The 23049-nt window shown below is 43.0% G+C and overlaps 1 protein-coding gene across 1 annotated transcript in view; it reads left to right on the top strand.

Annotated features, from left to right (window-relative positions):
• The window catches only part of LOC139457909 (uncharacterized), a 38730-nt gene extending 20020 nt beyond the window's left edge, over positions 1 to 18710 (top strand). The window contains exons 2-4 of the mRNA XM_071239250.1: positions 14980 to 15180; positions 16931 to 17161; positions 18319 to 18710. Coding sequence (XP_071095351.1) covers positions 14980 to 15180; positions 16931 to 17161; positions 18319 to 18710 — 824 coding nt within the window. The remainder of the gene's footprint in view (positions 1 to 14979; positions 15181 to 16930; positions 17162 to 18318) is intronic.
• Positions 18711 to 23049: the final 4339 nt, after the last annotated feature.

Here is a 23049-nt window from a genome sequence, read left to right on the forward strand (position 1 = left end):
ACAAGTGTCTGCATTGTTTTTCTAATGACCCCGGCAGACAGACTGAACCATTTTCAAAAGGCAATTTTGTGCCATTGATTCTCAACTTATGTAGATAATATGATGACAAAGGGTGCTTGATTAGAATGCAAGGTGTGTGCTCTGTGAATCTATGTATTCTGTCTTTTTTAGGTTGTAGATGTTTTTTTGGACGGTGATTACGACCTTTCCACTTTGGCCACATACACAATGCATGACAGGACTGTTTTTCAGTGATCCACTCATTTAATGTTCACGGCTATCTAACCCTTTACTCCTAAGAGAATCTTTCGAGAGGTTAATCTCTGGCACTGATCACACACACACACACACACACACACACACACACACACACACACACACACACACACACACACACACACACACACACACACACACACACACACATACACACACACACACACACACACACACATTCGAGGGCCTGGTCACGCCGTGAAACTAAACTTCGCGGGTCCCGTGACAGATTTTAATTCCCTGTTTGATGCCAAGTATTATTTTCTTTACATACTTCGAGTCGATGTCAGAAAAACAGTTGTTCACAGCAGTATTTATATCTGTGCGTGGACATCGATTCAAACATTATTTTCAAGATAGTCCAAAAACTTACAAATGCCATGCATGTATTCTCTCTCCGCATGAACACATATTTTGGTTTCACAACTCAAAGCAACAATGTCGCTCCCATATTTCCTCCATCCATGATGAGCGTCTGTCCTAATATCAATGCCGCGATAATCTTCTTCCGGGTCAATTGTTTTCAACAACGTGATGCACACAGCCTTGTTTATGGCGTCATCACAAGATTCGTCGTCCAAATCACTAACAATCTCACAATAACGACCATAAAATGAACTGACAAATTCCCCGGAACAAACTCCCAATTTAGGCATGTGTGCACAATCTTTATTTGAAAACACGATTTAAAAAAAAGAATGTCTGTCACTTGAATCTGGTTATTGTGTGATATTATCAATATTCAATGCAAGTGACCAAAACCTTAACAAAAAGCCCTAATAGGTTGTAGATTTTTTTTAAATCTAGTTGCTAATACTTATGTTACTAACGTCAATTGCTGTTATGTTTTCCAAAACAGTTGTTATACTGCTGTTCATCCGTAAACCTACAGTACGTTGTAATTTGACCACGAATACATCACATTGTTCACATGGCCATGTGCTCTGCTACTGAATAGCGCAGCCATGAATAAGCTCCGCCCTCTGTAATTAAGGCAGACACTCAAAAACGCCAGATTCGATTTTTTGTGATCAAACTACAGAAACTGTATCGACTTATGTCTGATTATGGAGCCAGTTGTGGTACCCAAGGTTTGCCATTCAAGTTGATACCAAGTTTGACGTTCAATGGTGATCGAGCTTCTCTCGACATTCGGTTGTGTTTAGATCGCCAGTCACTGTTCGAAGCTGAAACACTGCCACCTTGCGGGCTATTTATATCAGCGTGTGGCTTTCAACTGAATAAAGATTGAAATATTAATAAGTGAAACTCGTGGCATACTTCCCAGGTCAACTGATCCATAGCTAGAAACGGAGAGAAGGGCGTTTCCAACCGAGGAAGTTGAAACAGCTCCAGAATGAGTGGATAAGCAAATCAATACTAGTGACCAGTGAAGAGCCGGGTTAGAATAGGTCTTCAGCAACCCATACTTGCCGTAACAGGCAACTATTCTTGTCGTAAGAGGCGACTAACGGGATCGGGTGGTCGAGCTCGCTGACTTGTTTGATGCTCGTCATTGTATCCCAATTGTATGGATCGATGCTCATGGTAAAAATCACTTGATTGTCTGGTCAAGATTTTTTACAGACCGCCGTCATATAGCTGGAATAGTGTTGAGTGCGGGGTTAAACAACAAACTAACAAGTGTTTTGTAATGTTAGTAGTGACAAACGGTGCAACATATCCTAGATAATAAGGACATGTCATATTTTTATGTCCACTGATCCAGAATCCTGCATTCTGATTGGTCCGCAAGTGGTATAATCGAACCTGAATTAGACTGTGTTTTTGTTACCAAAAGAAAAAGCGCTACTCTTCCAAAGCTGACGGGTAGGCAATTTCAACCATTGATTGGTCTTTTTTAATAAACTGTTTCAACAAGTTTTAAAGTACTTGCAAATTTTTAATCAAAAGCAGAACCAGCCGTACCAACATGCCCTTCCAGTGTGATCACCTACGGTTTGGTAAAGCACAAGCCTGCTACAACCTCACGCCAGATTGAATCTCCATGCCTACAGCCAGCATAACGAGCAACCTAAATGCATTTCAGATTAGATGATACAACTTTGAGAAAAAACCCACGACTTTAAAATTGAAATCCTTCCGCAATATGCAATACCCGTCTAGATATTACTTCTGGTATCGTTCATGGATTGTGAAAGCACATGAATAATTCAGAACAACTTTAAACTTCATTTACCCCATTTCCTCAAGATGTATTAAAAGCAAAGTTGTGAACTTGTAATATGACTCCTATTTGGGAAGACGGCGTGTAAAGTCACGTGCGTCAAGCTACACAAGTTTCGGTTCGTATTTAAAATATGTCTAACGAAGTATGGCTTGAAAACTGAATCTCTTGTCTGCAGCTACCATAATGAAAAGGTTTATATGCACTTCTGGAACAGACGGTGAATTATGATTTAAACAGAGCCAAAACTGAGTCTGTTATAAGATGAGGGGTGAGGTTAAATGGGGTTTAGCGTGGTGTCCAAGATTATTGTATGACGCGGCCGGGGTTCGAACTCCGGACCTTCCGCTCTCCAGGCGGACGCTCTACCACCAGACCAAGGAGGAGGAGTTATAAGAACTGACTACAAGATATCTTGAATAGGAAAGGCATATAAACATTTTATCAAATGGGTCCAAACGGAAAAAGTAGTTGATGAAGGTGTTGTAGGTGCATTGCATGCAGTAGAAGATTTCACCCAACACAGAGACATCAAACACATAAAACAAGAAAACTACCACGTCTTTGTAGGACGTAAAGTACAAACACACGGATAAAAATTGTTGACTTAATTAGTATCGCGGTTCTACAGCTAATGTAGTTATGTTGTCACCAGTTATCAATGTCAACCAAAACGATTAGCATATTGACCTAACAATTTGTCCCATACACATTGAGGACGTATTTACAAACATGAAACTAGTAACTACACTTCAAAACTGTTTCTTAAACCGCAAAAAAAAAATGTAGCATGTAATACTGTATACTATAATTGCCATAGAAAACAGTTAACTGTCCTTCTGCCCCCGGTGGGAGTTCCGAGGTAGGTGCCCAGTTATGTGTGCTTGTGGTCTTTTGGACTGTCAGACTCCATACATTAAATGTAAATAATATATTTAGGATTGTAACTCGTGTGGGTATGCTTTACTTCTGTTCTAATTATTGAAGTTTCATGTGTTCAAAATAATGTTTTTGTTATTGTAATTATATCAGGGAAAGGTTCATAAGTGAGCACAGAATATGATCATAAGGTTTCGTCCTTCTCACCAGGAACAAGTTGTCACTAAAATAGCATGGAAGCCGATTGTTATACATGTATGTGGTTGAGCAGTTTCCATAAATAGCCGTTAATATCAGAGACTTATTTAATCGATTTGAGGGGTTCGATCCCCGACCGCGTCATACCAAAAGACGTTATTAAATGGTATTTGTTGTTACCTTGTCTGGTGTTAAGCATTACGGGGCTAAAACAAGGACTGGTCGGCTCGGAGTCTCCGGAGTCGGAGTATACTGTGTCTGAGTGGGGCATTCATGTTAAACTGCGGCATGGTATCTCAGTGGGCTAGCACTATAAATCGGCACAAGCACACACACACACACACACACGCACGCACGCACGCACGCACGCACGCACGCACGCACGCACGCACGCACGCACACACGCACACACACACACACACATACACACACACACACATACACACACACACACACACACACACACACGTGCATATACGTCGCTACGTAAGTGCTATAATCCTGGACGCATTTCATGTCACCTCACCTCACCTAATCGATTTGAAGTCACAGACTCGGATAGTTTCCTAGTTGAATGCAGAGTGCATTACTGATCATTATTTTAATTTGTGGGGGCATTGATAATCAGCAGTCCTCATGATCACTGGGACATTGGTCGTCTTCAGCGGAATCATGATGAGTTAAGGTGGTAGATTTTTTTTCAATTGACCAGTAGAAGTTTGGCTGTTGCAGATCCGGGTTAGAACAGGTCTTCAGCAATACATGCTTGTCGTAAAAGACGACCATGCTTGTAAGAGGCGACTAACAGTATCGCTGGTCAGGCTCGCTGACTTGGTTGATGCATGTCATTGTATCCCAACTACCTTGGATCGATGTTCATGATATCTATCACTTGATTGTCTGGTCCATCATTTACAGACCGCCGTCAGAAAGCTTGAATATTGCTGAGTGCAGCGTTAAACCTCCAATAAACAGCAAACAAATAATTGATAAAACGTATCGTACAGATTGTCGGTGGGGTGTTGAACGGTAATCCACAAAGCCAACGAGCGCTAAAACAGGGACATATTCTGTCCTTGTAAAGTATTCTCCCATTTTCAGTTACGGTTTCATAATCAATATTTATTTCTATTCAGTTTAACCGACAGTGAACCTTATATTTCTGAGCATGCACTGACAGTTTACTTTGTATCTCATCTCATAATAGAATTATTTTTTACACGGACGTAATACTATGGTGTTGTATTCGTAAATTCAAATTTAATACGATATCGTATTCTCGTAACTAAACGTATGTTTGATTACTGCCGAGGACGAACAGTCATATTAGGGTATATATTGATTTTTCACTTGCATGAAGGATTGATTTATTAGTCAAATGTGTGTTTATGCGACCGCCTTTGTGTCGATAGAGCGTTTACCCCTAGAAAGGAGGGCGAGTGGTTCGATCGCCAGCCGCGTCATACCGAAAATAACCCGTTAAAAGTTGAAATTTTAGTTTTCTCTGCCTGGCGCTCGGCATAAAGGTGATAAAACAAGAACTGTATACTGTGTGGGAGAGAGGTATCTACAGCTTTTACAAAACATTTAAAATAATTTTTAAAAAAGAACATTTTGACACACACACGTTTGATCTTAACTGACGCTGATGATGCAAAGGAAATGAAACGGCAATAAAAGCACTGTAGGCATGCTGCCGCGTCATACCAAAAGATGTTAAAAGATCGTACTTGTTGTTATCCTGCCTGGCGCTTAAGGGGCAAGAGCAAGGACTGGTGGGCTCGGAGTCAGTATACTGTGTCTGAGTGGAGTATTCATGTTAAACAGATGCATGGTATCTCAGTGGGCTAGCACGATAACTCGGCATTAGTCTGGACTAGTACAAGCTTACACACACACACACACACACACACGCACGCACGCACGCACGCACGCACGCACGCACGCACGCACGCACGCACACACGCACATACACATACACACGCTCTATATTAGTGCACTTATCTCAAAGGCGACGTTAAACCCCATTTCACCTCACCCCCACCTCCAAATATATTCACTAAAAACAGTTTAGTGCATCTTGTTACATTGGTGATTGAATGCGCTGGCCCCAAATCTGTGGTATAGAAAACAGGTCATGTTTTTTCCCTGAAAGACTGAATCTTTGCCCCCAATAAGCATAACGATCTTGACGTTTTACAAAGTGGTTTTCAAGATACTATTGGACATTTCATTTCGTGCAGTATTAATATAATTGTTATGGAGCTGCAGGCTGCCTCAGACAGTTTTGGCAGGTAAGTTGTTGCTACAAATGACGGGTCTGGCAGCTTGGGTAGCAGGGATCGGGCTCCCTATGATCAGGTTTTACAATCACAGTCGTGTTGCACACCTGATATATCAATACCGACAAAGATTGAGAAGAGGTTCCGTTCAATAGTATTAGCATCGGTGATGACAGCGAGGCCTCAAATAAACTTTTTTGGATGTGGTTATTGTGATTTGAAACCTGACTTTAATTACGACCATGACACCATAGAATGCTTGAGAATATAAGTATTTGATCCTGCTCTGGAGTAACACTTGTTTATGTTTGTCCCTGTCTGTGACCCCTTTTCGGCATTCTCTAAGATGGTTGGCCTATTGGCCAGTGAATACATAAGCGTCCAAGAGAGCACAGTTTTCAAAGCGATCTTATGGTCATGGTAGAATAGGGATAGACTCGGTCCCAAAGTAAAATAAGAGGTATCAAATCTACAGTTAGAGTATCTCAAATTTAAAACACAGAAGGTATAATCAATAGGGGTAATGATCAAACTCATAAAATAAGATCTTTGTGCTCGCTACAGCTTAAAAAGGGAATCCCATTACAGTTCACGTCAGAACTTTGACTGACCAATGAATGACTAACAGGAAGTCGACGTTAGCCAATCAGAAAGCATCTTTCTCGAGCTTTACGGCACAATTTTCAAACTGTGGACATCCAATGCAGGCAACGCTTTGAAAACTATTTTGGCAAAGTTCTCGATTCAAGATTTGGAATGTCATAAATGACCGATATCGTATGATAGTATATTCCCCGGTCTATCGCATGTCTCTTCCGTTTCAATTTTTTTTATTTAATTGAAGCAAGAGATGCCCCGTGTTACTGATAGAGACTGGATAGTATCTGGTGTTGCCGTTATATAGTTTATTAACCTGAGGCTGCATGATTAGAAAACACACTCGGACTTTCACTTCAGCGCTCTCATTGGTCAAATGAAAGGTCGTACTGACGTGACCTGTAATGGGATGTCCAGAGGCCTATGTGTAGCGGTAGTGAGCACTAAGATCTGTTTGTGATGACACTGGGGTATGATTCGTGTTCTGGTGCCCGATGTCTCCCCACATATAGCAATCGTAAGGTGTGTGTGACATTGCCAATGTGCAGTTAAGGTTATTATCGAACCAACGTCATTCCACTCTCCTGGTAGACGCTCTATCCACAAGACCACGGATGTGACCTGAAAATTTGAACAAACAAGACAAAGAGGTGTTTGATGGATTGAAATCAAATTTGCTAGGACTTCCTATAAAAATAAGATATCTGGTCCGGTCGGTTTCAATATATTTATTTATCTTCCACCAACGGCTGTACGATTGACATAATACGGGATGTTACGTGTAACAAATACCCCAGAAATCAATGTTGTCGTTAATGTCCACGTTTCTATGTGTTCGTGGTGGAAGTTTTGTGTTTCAAAATTGCATGTTAGAGTCATTGTGTGTTAGTGTCATCGACTACACGACAAGAAAACATCCGTCAACATTAGCAACTTTCACGAAGGCAGGCCATGTACATATGTTTAGTAATATAAGAACTGCATCGACAAGAGTATTTTTGATTGGTACAACCCTGTCACATGTAGGTTCAGAAGGTTTAAAAGGCGTCAGTGTGAACACAGCTTAACACAGCGCGTAGTTGAGAGTTGGTTGTAACTGCGCTTGTGTGCTTAATCTACGTCATGTCCTGTGTTCAGCTTCTGTACTTATTGATCACGTCGTACACGCATGGTCAAGCAGGTTGCGCCGGCCCTCCACAACCCCGGCCACCGCCGAAAGGTAGGTTAAGGTTAGGATACACCCGCGCCAACTCAAGGCCCAGGTAGGTTGACTTTACGTTATGCCTCTATAAGATACACCCGCCGCCAACTCAAGCCCCAGGTAGGCTGACTTTACGTTATACGTCAATAAGATACACCCACCGCCAACTCAAGGCCCAGGTAGGTTGACTTTACGTTATGCCTCTATAAGATACATCCACCGCCAACTTAAGCCACAGATAGGTTGACTTTACGTTATGCCTCTATAAGATACACCCGCCACCAACTCAAGGCCCAGGTAGGTTGACTTTACGTTATGCCTCTATAAGATACACCCGCCGCCAACTTAAGGCCCAGATAGGTTGACTTTACGTTATGCCTCTATAAGATACACCCGCCGCCAACTCAAGGCCCATGTAGGTTGACTTTACGTTATGCCTCTATAAGATACACCCGCCGCCAACTCAATGCCCAGGTAGGCTGACTTTACATTATACCTCAATACGACCGCAGCAGACTCAAGGCCTAGGTAGGTTAACTTTAGGTCATGTCTCTATAAGATACACCCATCGCCAACTCAAGGCCCAGGTAAGTTGACTTTACGTTATGTCTCTATAAGATACACTCAAGGCAGACTCAAGGCCTAGGTAGGTTAACTTTACGGTATGCCTCTGTAAGATACACCCACAGCTAACACAAGGCCCAGATAGGCTGACTTTACATTATGCCTCTATTAGATGCACCCGCCACCAACTCAAGGTCCAGTTAGGCTGACTTTACTTTATTCCTCTATAAGATACACCCGCCGCCAAAGCAAGGCCCAGGAAGGATGACTTTACGTTATGCCTCTATAAGATACACCCACCGCCAACTCAAGGCCCATGTAGGTTGATATTACTTTATGCCTCTATAAGATACACCCGCCGCAGACTCAAGGCCCAGGAAGGTTGACTTTATGTTATGCCCTTATAAGATACACACGCTGCCGACTCAAGGCCTAGGTAGGTTGGTGTTACTCCTCTTTAAGATACAGACGCCGCCGCCGTCTTTAGGAACAAGTAGATAGGCGTTACTAATCTTTACGATAACACACGCCGCCGCCGTCTTAAGGCACAAGAAGGTTGGCGTTACTTCCCTTTAAGATACACACGCCGCCGTCTGTATATGTATATTGATGTAGCAGATGAGCTGTTGGTATCAGCTGTGTGTATCTGCAGATTGTGTCCGCTGTGTGTTTTAACTGTGTGTTTCCTGACTTTCTGTCAGCTGTGTGTATCAGCTGTGTATGTTTGCCGGCTGCGTAAACTGTGTACATCAGCTGTGTGTATCAGCTGTGTGTGTCAACTGAGTGTATCAGCCTTGTGTGTCAGCTGTGTGTGTCAGCTGTGTGCATCAGCTGTGCGCATCAGCTGTGTGTCTCAGCTGTGTGTGTCCGCTGTGTATATCAGCTGTGTGTGTTTGCTGGCTGTGTAAGCTGTGTGCATCAGCTGTGTGTATAAGCTGTGTGCATCAGCTTTGTGTATGAGCTGTGTGTATCCTCACTGTGTGTATCAGGTCTTTGTATCCTTTCTGTGTGTCCGTTGTGTCTATCAGCTGTGTGTGTCAGCTGTGTGTATCAGCTGTGTTTATCAGCTGTGTGTGCCAGCTGTGTGTGTCAGCTGTGTGTCAGGTGTTTGTATCATCTCTGTGGATCACCAAGGACGATGTTAGAATTAAGATTCTCTTTGACCAACGCGTAATGTTAAATGTTACGACATGACATTTTATATTTTCGTGAACGTTATTTGACATGTTGAAATGTTCATGTGACTGACCGCTTAGTAGTGCAGCTGTTTGTCTTTCTCTCACATGCAAGTGACCACTTGTGCGTGACCAAATATGGCTAAGATTGGGTGGAAAATAAATGCTGATATCTTCCAACTTCAAGAATGGTTGTTTCAGTGATCAAGTCCGTTACCCAAGATGGACATATCCACCAAATGTATGTACTATCCTTTGACAAGCTTTCTAATTCGCATATTAATTAAAAACGAATCCTGAAAACGACAAAAAGAAATTCCTTTTACTTTGGCCTTACCTCTGCATCTACGTTTGTGCAAAATATGCACATATTGAAAAGAAGAAAACCCTACAACCCTACTCCTCAATTGGGGTACGATGACATGCATCAGCCAAGTCAGCGAACCTGACCACCCGATCCCGTTAGTCGCCTCTTACAACAAGCACAGTCACCTGTTTCGGCAAGTATGGTTGCTGAAGATTCCAACCCGGCTCTTGACGGGTCCCAATACCAATGCAGGGCGCGTGTAGGCAAGGGGAAATCTCCTCAGACCCTTCAGCCTTCGATCGGACTATTGCAATAGAAGATATAGCTACACAATTTAGACGATAAAACTAATACTAACAAATGTTTATTTTAACAAGAAACGAAGCTGAAAATCCACCGGTTCCATGCTGTTATTGAATTCCAGTGTGCGGATGGATCTCCAATCAGTCAGTCACGCGCCCTGCAACGGGAACATCACTTTCGAACGTCGACTAGCAGATGCTGATATAAATGTCTGCTGCACCTTCACTTCGTCACAACTCCACACAAACTAGTTCCAGATTAGGTGTTTAGGATGTATTTGCACTGGTTTCCGTTCCACGTTTCGAAGCATGATGAGACTGCATTATTAGAAATCCCTGAAACCCGTTGCATACCTGGAATACCCACTTCCCAAAGAAAACACCGATTGTCACGCCTGGCCCGTAATATTGCTGTCCGTTGTGCGTCGCGCTGTGCTGTGCGTCTGGCAAAAATGACTTTTCTGTGGGATGGAGTCTCGGAACCTGACATCTGTGGGAAGACAGGTGACGGGGAGCACATCCACATCAAGGCTCGGGGATTTTTACAGCATATTGACCAGAAACCGAATCAATAACTATAAAGTACGTTAGCTTAGATTGAGAAATATCGTTAAATATTGAGCCAGTAGCCGTGTTTTAGTCGTATGTGACCTTTGCATAGGCTCAACCGACACCTTGACACCATCACACTGACCGGGTACCTACGTACGTGTTGAGTTGAGGTGCGGTGAGGTGCGGTGAGGCGAGGTGAGGTGAGGTGCGGTGCGGTGAGGTGAGGTGAGGTGAGGTGAAGATGAGGTGAGGTGAGGTGAAGATGAGTTGAGGTGAGGTGAGGTGAGATGAGGTGAGGTGAGGTGAGGTGAGTGGGGTGAGGTGACGTAAGGTGAGGTGAGGTTTAACTTCCCTTTCAACATTATCACACCGATACTGCGATGTGCATGCACGTGTGTGTGGCTGCATGTGCTAGTCTAGACGAATAGGGACACCAGTTGAACAGGGACACCACTCAGACAGAGTATACAACACTCCCGTCTGTCCCAAGAACGTGTAAGAATGTAGTTTGTTGCCATCTTCCAGAGGCAAGTGAGTTAACTGACCATGAAAGTCCAGTTTCCACTTTCAAAGTCAGTTAACTCTCTTGCCTTGGAAAGATGGTTTGTTGCAGACATTTAGTGCATTTTATTGGGGTAAACAGGGCTATCTTTTGGTGGACTTTGGAGGTACCCAAACCTTCCCATTCAACTCAGGGCGCCGTTGTACAAAACAGCATCAGCCCCACAACTGTCGTAAGTCTATGTTAAGGTATGGGAGTTACGATCACCTTAGCGCTAAGATCGCTTTGTACAACGGCGCCCATGTCCTCCTTGGTTTGTTCAGTTGTCAGTGTAAACAACAACCAGTTCTCGCGGTAACGATGAGATTCATATGAACTAAAAAAACAACATATTTCTCCTATCGGCATGGTTAACACTTGTGTTTTAGATGAGGCGGGCTATCAGACACTCAGGTGTGAACACAGACACCTGTCAACACACACATGATGTTCGTCTACTGTCACGGGACTGTATAATTGACGCGCATGTTTTTATTGTGAGCTTTAATTCGTGTGGCGCTGTCGTAGAGGCGTAGAGACGTTGATTCAGTAAGATGTTGCCGATGTCGTGCTGGTCAAGGGTGGGTGTGTGCATGTTCCTGTTGTGGTCATTCGTGGCTCGGACAAAAGGTAATATGTACCAGCACGGGGAGCACGTTGTTATAGGGTACCTTGAACTGGCGCTGTCCGTGGATGTATTAGGCAGCATCCTGTGTGATATCAATGTTATTGTATTTATCATTCAGAATCCCGTGCGATATCAATGTTACAGTATATACAACGCTGCATGAATCGTGATGTCAATATTACAGTATATATCAAACTGCATGTTGTATGATGTCAATGTTACAGTATATATCAAACTGCATGAATTGTGATGTCAATATTACAATATATATCAAACTGCATGTTGTGTGATAACAATGTTACAGTATATATCACGCTACATGAATCGTGATGTCAATATTACAATATATGTCAAACTGCATGTTGTGTGATGTCAATGTTACAGTATATATCACGCTGCATGAATCGTGATGTCAGTATTACAATATATACCAAACTGCATGTTGTGTGATAACAATGTTACAGTATATATCACGCTGCATGAATCGTGATGTCAATATTACAATATATATCAAACTGCATGTTGTGTGATAACAATGTTACAGTATATATCACGCTGCATGAATCGTGATGTCAATATTACAATATATGTCAAACTGCATGTTGTGTGATGTCAATGTTACACTATATATCACGCTGCATGAATCGTGATGTCAATATTACAATATATATCAAACTGCATGTTGTGTGATAACAATGTTACAGTATATATCACGCTACATGAATCGTGATGTCAATAGTACAATATATGTCAAACTGCATGTTGTGTGATGTCAATGTTACACTATATATCACGCTGCACATATCGTGATGTCAATGTTACAGTATGTATCACGCTGAATGCCTCGTACTGTCAATGTTACACTATATATCACGCTGCATGGTCTCGTGATGTCAATTCTACAGGATGTATCACGCTGCACGTAATGTTACAGTAATGTGACGTCAAAGTTACAGTATGTATCATGCTGAATACCTCGTGGTGTCAATGTTACACTAAATATCACGTTGTGTGCTTCGCGATGGAAAGATTTAGAATATATCGTGCTGCGCGCCTAATGACTTCAGTATTACAGTATATATCACGGTGCACGCTGTATGCCTCGTGATGTCAGTGTCAAAGTATGTATCACGCTGCATGACGTGTTACATCAAAGTTACAGTATATTTCACGTTGCATGCTGTGTTACATCAATGTTACAGTATATATCACGTTGCATGCTGTGTTACATCAATGTTACAGTATATATCACGCGGCATGCTGTGTTACATCAATGTTACACTATATATCACGCTACATGCCTCGTGATATCATTGTTGCAGTATAAATCACGTTGCATGACGTGTTACATCAATGATACACTATATATCACGCTTCATGCTTCGTGATATCAATAATACAGTATATATCACGCTGCATTCCGTGTTACATCAATGTTACACTATATATCACACTGCATTCCTCGTGATATCAATGATAGAGTATATATCACGCTGCATGCCGTGTTACATGACTATTACACTATATATCACGCTGCATGTCTCGTGACATCAATGATGCATTATATATCACGCTGCATGACCTGTTACATCAATGTTACACTATATATCACGCTACATGCCTCGTGATATCAATAATACAGTACATATCACGCTACATGCCTCGTGATATCAATGTTACGCTATATATCACGCTACATGCCTCGTGATACCAATGATACAGTATATATCACGCTACATGCCTCGTGATATCAAGGATACATTATATATCACGCTACATGCCGTGTGATATCAATGATACAGTATATATCACGCTGCATGACGTGTTACACTAATGTTACACTATATATCACGGTATGCAGAGGTATATCACGCTGCATGTCTCGTGATATCAATGATGCATTATATATCACGCTGCATGACGTGTTAAAGCAATGTTACGCTATATATCACGCTACATGCCTCGTGATATCAATAATACAGTATATATCACGCTATATGCCTCGTGATATCAATAATAGGGTATATATCACGCTACATGCCTCGTAATATCAATGATAGAGTATATATCACGCTACATGCCTCGTGATATCAATGATACAGTGACATCAGTGTCATGCTATATAACACGGTACATGCCTCGTGATATCAATGATGCATTATATATCACGCTGCATGACGTGTTACATCAATGTTACAGTATATATCACGCTACTTGCCTCGTGATATCAATGATACAGTATATATCACGCTACATGCCTCGTGATATCAATGATACATTATATATCACGCTACATGCCTCGTGATATCAATGATACAGTATATATCACACTGCATGACGTGTGACATCAGTGTTACGCTATATAACACGGTACATGCCTCGTGATATCAATGATACATTATATATCACGCTGCATGACGTGTTACATCAATGTTACGCTATATATCACGCTACATGCCTGGTGATATCAATATTACAGTATATATCACGCTGCATGCCGTGTTACATCAATGTTACACTATATATCACGGTACATGTCTCGTGATATCAATGATAGAGTATATATCACGCTGCATGCCTGGTGATATCAATGATACCGTATATATCACGCTACATGCCTCGTGATATCAATGATACAGTATATATCACGCTGCATGACGTGTTACATCAATGTTACACTATATATCACGCTGCATGCCGTGTTACATCAATGACACAGTATATATCACGCTGCATGCCGTGTTACATCAATGACACAGTATATATCACGCTACATGCCTTGTGATATCAATGACACAGTATATATCACGCTGCATGCTGTGTTACATCAATGACACAGTATATATCACGCTGCATGCCGTGTTACATCAATGACACAGTATATATCACACTGCATGCCGTGTTACATCAATGACACAGTATATATCACGCTGTATGCCGTGTTACATCAATGACACAATATATATCACGCTGCATGCCGTGTTACATCAATGATACAGTATATATCACGCTGTATGCCGTGTTACATCAATGTTACACTATATATCACGCTGCATGCCGTGTTACATCAATGATACAGTATATATCACGCTGCATGCCGTGTTACATCAATGTTACACTATATATCACGCTGCATGCCGTGTTACATCAATGTTACAGTATATATCACGCTACATGCCTCGTGATATCAATGATACAGTATATATCACGCTGCATGCCGTGTTACATCAATGATACAGTATATATCACGCTGCATGCCGTGTGATCCCAGGTGTGGGTGTCGTCATAGGTCCAGTCAACTGCCCACAACACCCGGCCGCCACCCGGCACTTCTACGACTCCACCACCAACAAGTGCTACTACTTCTTCGACGTAGACGACACCCTGGAGGAGGCTGTCAGTCGATGTGAGGCGGAAGACACAAGAGTTGTCGAACTCGGGACAAAAGAAGAACAGGACTGGCTTGTTGGGGGAGTCTGTGGCATTCGAGGTACGAATAACAATTTATTTTCACCTTCAGAAAAAACATTGACAAAACGGATATGCTGTCGTCATTCTAATGTCTATCTTGTCTGAGGAAATTGGGATTAGCTCCGTGATGAAAACTGTTGATATCAGTGGCATGGTGGGTAATTTATTTTTTTTTTAAAATAAAGAAATTCCAGTAAACCCTGAAATTACCTATCATTCCAATACATCCCATATCGTGAAGTCAGCAAGTCTTTATTCAAGGGCCCTGACACGAGGGATATAGTATCTTGGGAATTCTCGAGATTAACAAAACAACTCGGGAAAATTAGAACAGCAATGTTAAGCGTCCAATTATCCTGTAATATAACGTAGGGGTGTGATGCAGTAAAACTTACGTCATTCTACAGGGGCGGTCGGGTAGCCTAGTGGTTAAAGCGTTCTCTCGTCACGCCGAATATCCGGGTTCGATTCCCGACATGGGTACAATGTGTAAAGCCCTTTTCTGGTGTCCCCCGCCGTGATATTGCTGGAATATTGCTTAACGCGGCGTAAAATCATACTCACTCACGTACGTCATTCTACATAGTATACTGCACACAACGGAGGGAATACTGGTTCCTGCTGTGGTGAGTACCATGACAACAAGTGTGCCACTGAGCTTACTTAAGCACTTGACTCCATTGCCGTTAATACGATTTTGTCTCCGCTTCCTTTCAGCCCGTTGAGGGGCGGTCGGGTAGCCAAGTGGTTAAAGCGTTGGCTCGTCACGCCGAAGACCCGGTTTCCATTCCCGACATGGGTAAAATGTGTGTAGCCCTTTTCTGATGTCCCCCGCCCTGATATTGCTGGAATATTGCTAAAGGCGGCGTAAAACCATACGTTGGGGCTGGGTACTTGACGAATAGAGGGCCACGTGGTCCGATGGCATAGGACGTTGTGTGTTGCTTGCCGTTGAGAAGCATTATCTGTTCACTGGCGTCCCGTCTTTCATTATACGGCAGTATTGATCATTTTCTGATAATACTCAAACACAATGCATCTGCAATGAGTTTTTTCAACCTTTCCGTGTCGTTGACGGTACGAGTAAGTATGCTTTTACGCCGCTTGTAGCAATATCCCGCAATATCACGGCGGGGAACACCAGAAATAGGCTTTATACATTGTACCCATGTGGAATAGCACCCTGGTCTTCGGCGTGAGGAGCGAGCGCTTTACTATTAAGTTACCTCGCCGCCCCGCTGACAGGTATTACTGGGACCAACCTTTAAGCAAAAGTTGAAGGCAATGACCAATATATAGTCATAACCATTTGGCGCCAATATTCACATTCTGTCCCTAACTTTTCCAAGAATAACAAAAGAATGAGTATGGTTTTCCGCCGCTTTTAGCAATATTCCAGCAATATCACAACGGGGGACACCAGAACAAAATGGGTTTCACACATTGCACCAATGTCTAGCCGACCGCCCCTGGAACAAGTAAATGGAAAGTTCCAATGCTTTTTTGGTCCTCTGTCACTATGAAAATGATCCCAGGTCTTCGGCGTGATGAGAGAACGTTTTAACCACTAGGCTACCCCACCGCCCAATAACAAAACACCGTTAAAGCCATGTTTCTTAGACAATCATTGTTAAATACATAAATGTTATCCTCGAACTTCCACTGTACACTTACCGTTTGTATCATGGACCTATGGCCTACAATACACTTGAATAAAGACTACTACAACAAAACACCGGCTCCTCATATAAAGTGCTTCTGTCCAATAGGGATTGGCTGCCGTCCTCTCATCTTATGGCTGGGTCTGGTCCAACAATCCCCCGACACCTGGAGCTGGTTCTACAAGAGCAACCGATGGCTTGTGGTCTCGCCTCGGTGGATACGTTCGCCTCTTTCCTCTTCTCCCGGATACACGCGAGCTGTCACGGACTGGGACGGAAAGTGGCGAGCCGTGACGAGTGGACAAAAAGCCAAAGTTGTGTGTGAAGAAGTAACTGCAGGTATTTTTCTTTGTTTTATTGCAGTAGCAGTAGTGGTAAATGTTGTGGTAGGTGTAGAAGTGGTAGGTGTAGTGGTGGTAGGTGTAGAAGTGGTAGGTGCTGTAAACGTGGTAGGTGCGGTGGTGGTAGGTGTAGAAGTAGTAGCTGTGCTTGTGTTAGGTGTAGAAGTTGCAGCTGTGGTAGTGGTCGGTGTAGAAGTGGCAGCTGTGGTAGTGGTAAGTGTAGAAGAGATTGTTGTGGTGGTGGTAGGTGTAGAAGTGGTTGTATATTTGTAGTAGTTGTAGTCGTAGTCGATTTGTAAGTGAGAAATGTCCTCAGTGACAGTTATTGTAGTGTTATTTGTAATTTAACATCTTCGGCACCCGAGGACTTTCAGAGAACGATTGTATGTCTGTAAAAGTTATAAATCCCTGAACACCCGGCAGATCTTCTCTGACGTGTTGTCTGTTCTTGTATAAGATAGCTACGCGATACATCACAAAGAACAATGAAGAATAATTGAATTTTCCTTGGGTTCATTGAAATTCCTGCATTCTGATTAGCTGAATTGGTCACGTGTTATTGCATTCATTTCCAAATTAATAAACGAGTAAATCTTGTGCAAGGGGGGTAATTCTCAGTGTAAGCAGCACTTTGTTGAAGCGAATATGAAAACAGAGGCGACAAAAGGTAATGTAATATTACTGTGTTCGAATGAGTGAGTGAGTGAGTGAGTATGGTTTTACGCCGCTTTTTAGCAATATTCCAGCAATATTACGGCGGGGGACCCCAGAAATGGGCTTCGCACATTGTACCCATGTCGGGAATCGATGTCGTGACGAGCAAACGCTTTAACCACTAGGTTACCCGACCGCCCCTGTTCGAATGAGAAGCATGAGAGTGTGTATTATAGTCCTATTACTGTAGGCAAGCAGGTCGTTGATGTTGACGAAGGGCACCAGTGTGGTGCTGATAAACCAAGGACCATAGTTGGGGCGAAACTAGGATTCGAACGTGAAACCAGTGGATGTTGGTACGGCTGAGGGACGCATCTTCCTCCTCATCCCACCCCCATGGTGAAATGCACAGATGACACAAGGTAAACACAGTAATTCTGTCACATGTCCATATAAATATTTTGTTCCTATTGTGATGTTTATTGCATGTTGTTGTCCCAGGGGATATGCCGCCAACATCACCTCCACCTCCCCCAACACCGCCTGCAACATCGCCGCCCCCAACACAGCCCGCAACATCGCCGCAGAAAAAACTGAAAACACCGAGCGCATGCGCAAAAGTTGCGCGCGAAGCAGACGACATCGCCATCACAAACTTTGAGCAACTGTCCTCCAGCGTGCTGGTCGCTGAGCTGAACGTGACAAGAAGGAACTCAAGGCTGGCGTGTGCTGTGGCCTGCTCCAGGAAACAACGTTGTGTGATGTTCAAGAAGCAGCCGGGCAGTCGAGAGTCGTGTTACACGTACAGTCTGTCCAGCACCGGGTCTCCTGCGGACTGTGCGGGCAGCCCGCCACCATGTTACTGGAAGTCCTGCTGGCGTCCGGAGCTGTGACGCCCGTGTCATCTCACTGGACCATATATCATGTACAACCCGTCCTGCTGGTGTCCGGAGCTGTGACACCCGTGTCATCTCAGGTCACGTACTACCTGTCCTGCTGGCGTCCGGAGCTGTGACGTCCGTGTCATCTCACTGGACCATATATAATGTACTACCTGTCCTGCTGGCGCCCGGAGTGTCCAGCTGGTAGACTGAATGTGACATTGCTCTGAAATGACAAGCCGATAGTATTCAATATTTAACAGGAATATTTACATCATCATTTAAATTTACAATAAATTAGAGCTGACATGTTGATCTGTGACGCCCATGTCATCTAACTACACTATATATCGTGGCATGTAGTACCTGTCCCTGGGTGGTGGGATAACCAAACGTTCGGTCGTCACCCGGGACCGATTCCCGACATGGGTTCAATGTGCGAAGCCCATTTCTGGTGTCCCCCGCCGTGGTGTTGCTGGAATATTGCTAAAAGCGGCGTAAAACCATACTCGCTCACCCACCGACATGATGTCAGATGATTTGTACCTGGTCACCTTCAAATGGAATGAAGTCTACCACGGCTCAGCACAGACTGGTACAAGCGAGTGATTTTGATTTTACGCCGCTTTTAGCAATATTCCAGCAATACCACGGCGGGGGGACAGCAGAAATGGGCTTCACACATTGTACCCATGTCGGGAATCGAACCCGGGTCTTCGGCGTGACGAGCGAACGCTTTAACCATTAGGCTACCCGACCGCCCCTGGAACAAGTGAATGAAAAGTTGCAATGCTTCTTTGGTACTCTGTCGCTATGTTTACTGCACACCAATTGAAAACCAACAGCAGAGTGGACAGCTCTGAGTGTATAATGTATGACTTTTCATTGGTGTTATGTATAATGTTCAAAAACGAGAATATACCGAGGGACCTGAAGTTGGCAGCGGGTTTGTTATTTGTTTTTCGAATAACGAAAAACAAGCCAGCACTGGGTTCGTTATTCAAAGGCTGTGTATTAAACAACTACAGTAAGTGGTCAAATACACTGAAATTCATTTAATATATGACAGCAGGTTCGTCTTACATCGTCCAAAAGCTGTTTAGTTAATCAGTACTTTTGAATAACGAAAAGCAATTTCATTACATCGTGAAGTACCGTTGGTACGAAACAGAAAGATCTGCGAGTTTTACATAATGCAATTGAGATACGATGACATGCATCAACCATGTGATCCTGTTACCTCGTTGGGGGCACGGGTGCGGAGCTGCGTCCCTTGGGCACGCAAGAAACCTATGATCTTGGGTTTGAATCCCGGTTCACACCGATTATGTTTCTAGGTTTGTCAGCACCATACCCGTGTTCGTGGGTTTCGCCGAAGTGGTAAACGTCTGAGACCTGCATCACTCCGGGCTTTCCTCCCATATTAAGCTGAAGCCGTGATATACCTGGAATACTGTTGAAAGCGGCGTTAAACCCAACTCACTCACTCGCTGTTACCTTGTCGGGTGTTAAAGTCACATGGAAATGGGATAATGTTTGGCAAGAGTGGTTCAGGTGTTGCTTCCCATGGTGGTGTGTTATAACATGCTGCACACTTTACCATCCGTGTTGTACACAAGATGAAATCCAGAGACGTTTACACACGCATCGGTACAGGGATTAACAAAGTCCGGGCAGCTTGTAACTTGGGTGACATGCCCGAAACCAGACATTTCCTGACGAAAGAAAGTTCGTACGGTGGTTCTTTACAGACATATCTGACAATTTGATTGTATCACTTATAACAAAATGTTCATTGCAGTCAGCGGATGTCAAGAGTTCTGTGTAAACGGAGGAAAAAAAAGTCAGCTCTTGCTCTGATTAACTGTAGAAACGAATCTGTGATCGGAATAATAACCACGCATAACACGGACAAACATCCCTGTCGTCCATGCCATTATGTATACACCGAATCCGCGCACGAATTAACACAGGTGTATGGAGAGTATCAGAGCCCCGGGCAGGTGGAAACAGACAGACAGACAGAGATTATATTTTCGTCTCACCGCTGTACATAATAAAACATGCATAAAATAGACGTTTATATGTAAAAATAATAATACAGCACCACTCTGTTATGAAATAACTGGATGAGGTGAGGTGAAATGGGGTTTAACGTCGCGTCCAAGATTATTGCACTCATATAGCGACGTGCATGTACTTGTGTGTGTTTGTACTGGTCCGGACTGATGCCGATTTATAGTGCTAGCTCACTGAGATACCATGCCGCAGTTTAATATAAATACCTCACTCAGACACAGTATACTGACTCCGAGCCGACCAGTCCTTGTTTTAGCCTTAAATATTCCATGTAGTTGAAACACAATAATTCTATGTTGTTTTATAGCTTGAAAGCACTGTCCACAACAGACGATACATCGTCTGCGTAGAGTGATGCAGATAGACGTGGTGCCTCACTTCTAACTCATATGCCTTGACCACCATGTTTTTTCAACATTACTGTGAGTTATTTACAAAGACACATCCCTGACGGGTGCCGAAATTAAAGGCGAAATAATAAGAAAGACCATCCTTCATTCGAACACATGATGTTAAGTTAGAGTCCATCGATGCTAGTAATCGTAGAAAGTTCCCATTTATTCCCACTGGATTTATGCTTTCTAAAAGGAAGTTGTATTGGACTTTCGAAAGCCTTCAAAGAAAAGTCAGTAAAGGTGCAGTAAAAGTCAGTAAAGGTGCAGTAAAAGTCAGTAAAGGTGCAGTAAAAGTCAGTAAAGGTGCAGTAAAATCTACCCTTTGAAACGTATTTCTGTACAGTTGCTTGAAGAGTAAATGATTAGTCTATGGTTGAATATCCTGGTCTGAAACCTGCTTGTGTTTCACTAAAGATATTGTTCTGTCACACCAGGACTGGAGGCGTCTGTTTCAGGGGAATATCTCTTATTGATACGTTATGTAGGGTATTGACTTCCATTCTAGACAGACTCCTCCAGTCCTGGTGTGACAGAACACGCCGTGCTATGAGAGGATTACCGTATTCGACCTAATAAGCGCCCAGTGCACTCTCAAAATTAGAAATAGGGGGCTCTTATTATAATATTATTTTGGTGAAAAAAACAGAGTTGAAAGCTAAATATGTTGGTTTATGCTGACAGCCTGAAATGTTTATGTACGACAGATATATGTTTCCAGAATTTAATTGCCAATAATAAAGGGTGCATATAACACACGACTGCGTATTATACGCGAATAGGGGAAGGAAGCGGTGCGTATTATATGCGAATAGGGGTCGGAAGGGGTGCTAATTGGGATTGTTCACTAGCAAATATATCAACAAATCTCGCCGTGAGCGCTTATTAGAGCGGGGCGCTTATTACGTCGAATACAGTACTGTTTAAAGCGGCGTGACACACAGCTCACTCACTCACTAATTGTGAGTAACACCAATCTCACGTTATGCTAGCGCCCTCTGTTGGCAGACTGGAGTAACAGAAGTAAACTAACCATCAGTATCATTGAAGAGTCTGCCATTCAATGTGTGCCAGAAGTACAACAGAGGTCTGCCAACATAAATACATATTTGTTAAGAGTTTTGTTATGTTTTATTGACCTGGGGAAATTAAAATCATCACTCGAATGTTCATCCGAATTGTCAACATCATATCTAATATATTATCATTTGGTATGTAATCAAGGCAATCTTTCATTCTGGCATTTAAGTCTCCGAGCAAAATAATTGTAGATTCGGGGTAGTCAGCTGTAACGGTTTCCAAGAACACACTTAAAGTGTCTATTCCATCCATATCACCGTTTATATAACATTATAGTTCTTGAATATATACGTTTATCTTATGTGGCATTTGTGGACATAAATCTTGTGAGCAACCAATTTAGGGTTCAAAAGCGATTGTTCTCAGTGCATCTTTGTGAGAGCTAAACATATGCTCTAATATTATGACGTAGCACATAAGAAGACGGGAACCAGCTTATATAGAAACGGAGACCGACTGGACTGAGTAGGATGGGACTTCAAATAAACGAAGGGGCGGTTAGGTAGCCTAGTGGTTAAAGCGTTCGCTCGTCACGCCGAAGACCCGGGTTCGATTCCCGACATGGGTACAATGTGTGAAGCCCATTTCTGGTGTCTCCCGCCGTGGTATTGCTGGAATATTGCTAAGAGCGGCGTAAAACCACACTCACTCACTCAAATAAACGAGCTGATCCGCGTTTCCATGGCCCCTAAATGGCTTACATTATAAATACCGGTTACTAGCTTGGCGCAGGTGGACGACGCGCATAGGGAGCCGGGAACCATCTTATACATCCTCCGTGTATTAAGAGTCACATGATC

Source organism: Haliotis cracherodii, unplaced genomic scaffold (assembly GCF_022045235.1).
Source record: "Haliotis cracherodii isolate W230 unplaced genomic scaffold, xgHalCrac1.p SCAF_12, whole genome shotgun sequence".
Classification (NCBI taxonomy): domain Eukaryota; kingdom Metazoa; phylum Mollusca; class Gastropoda; order Lepetellida; family Haliotidae; genus Haliotis; species Haliotis cracherodii.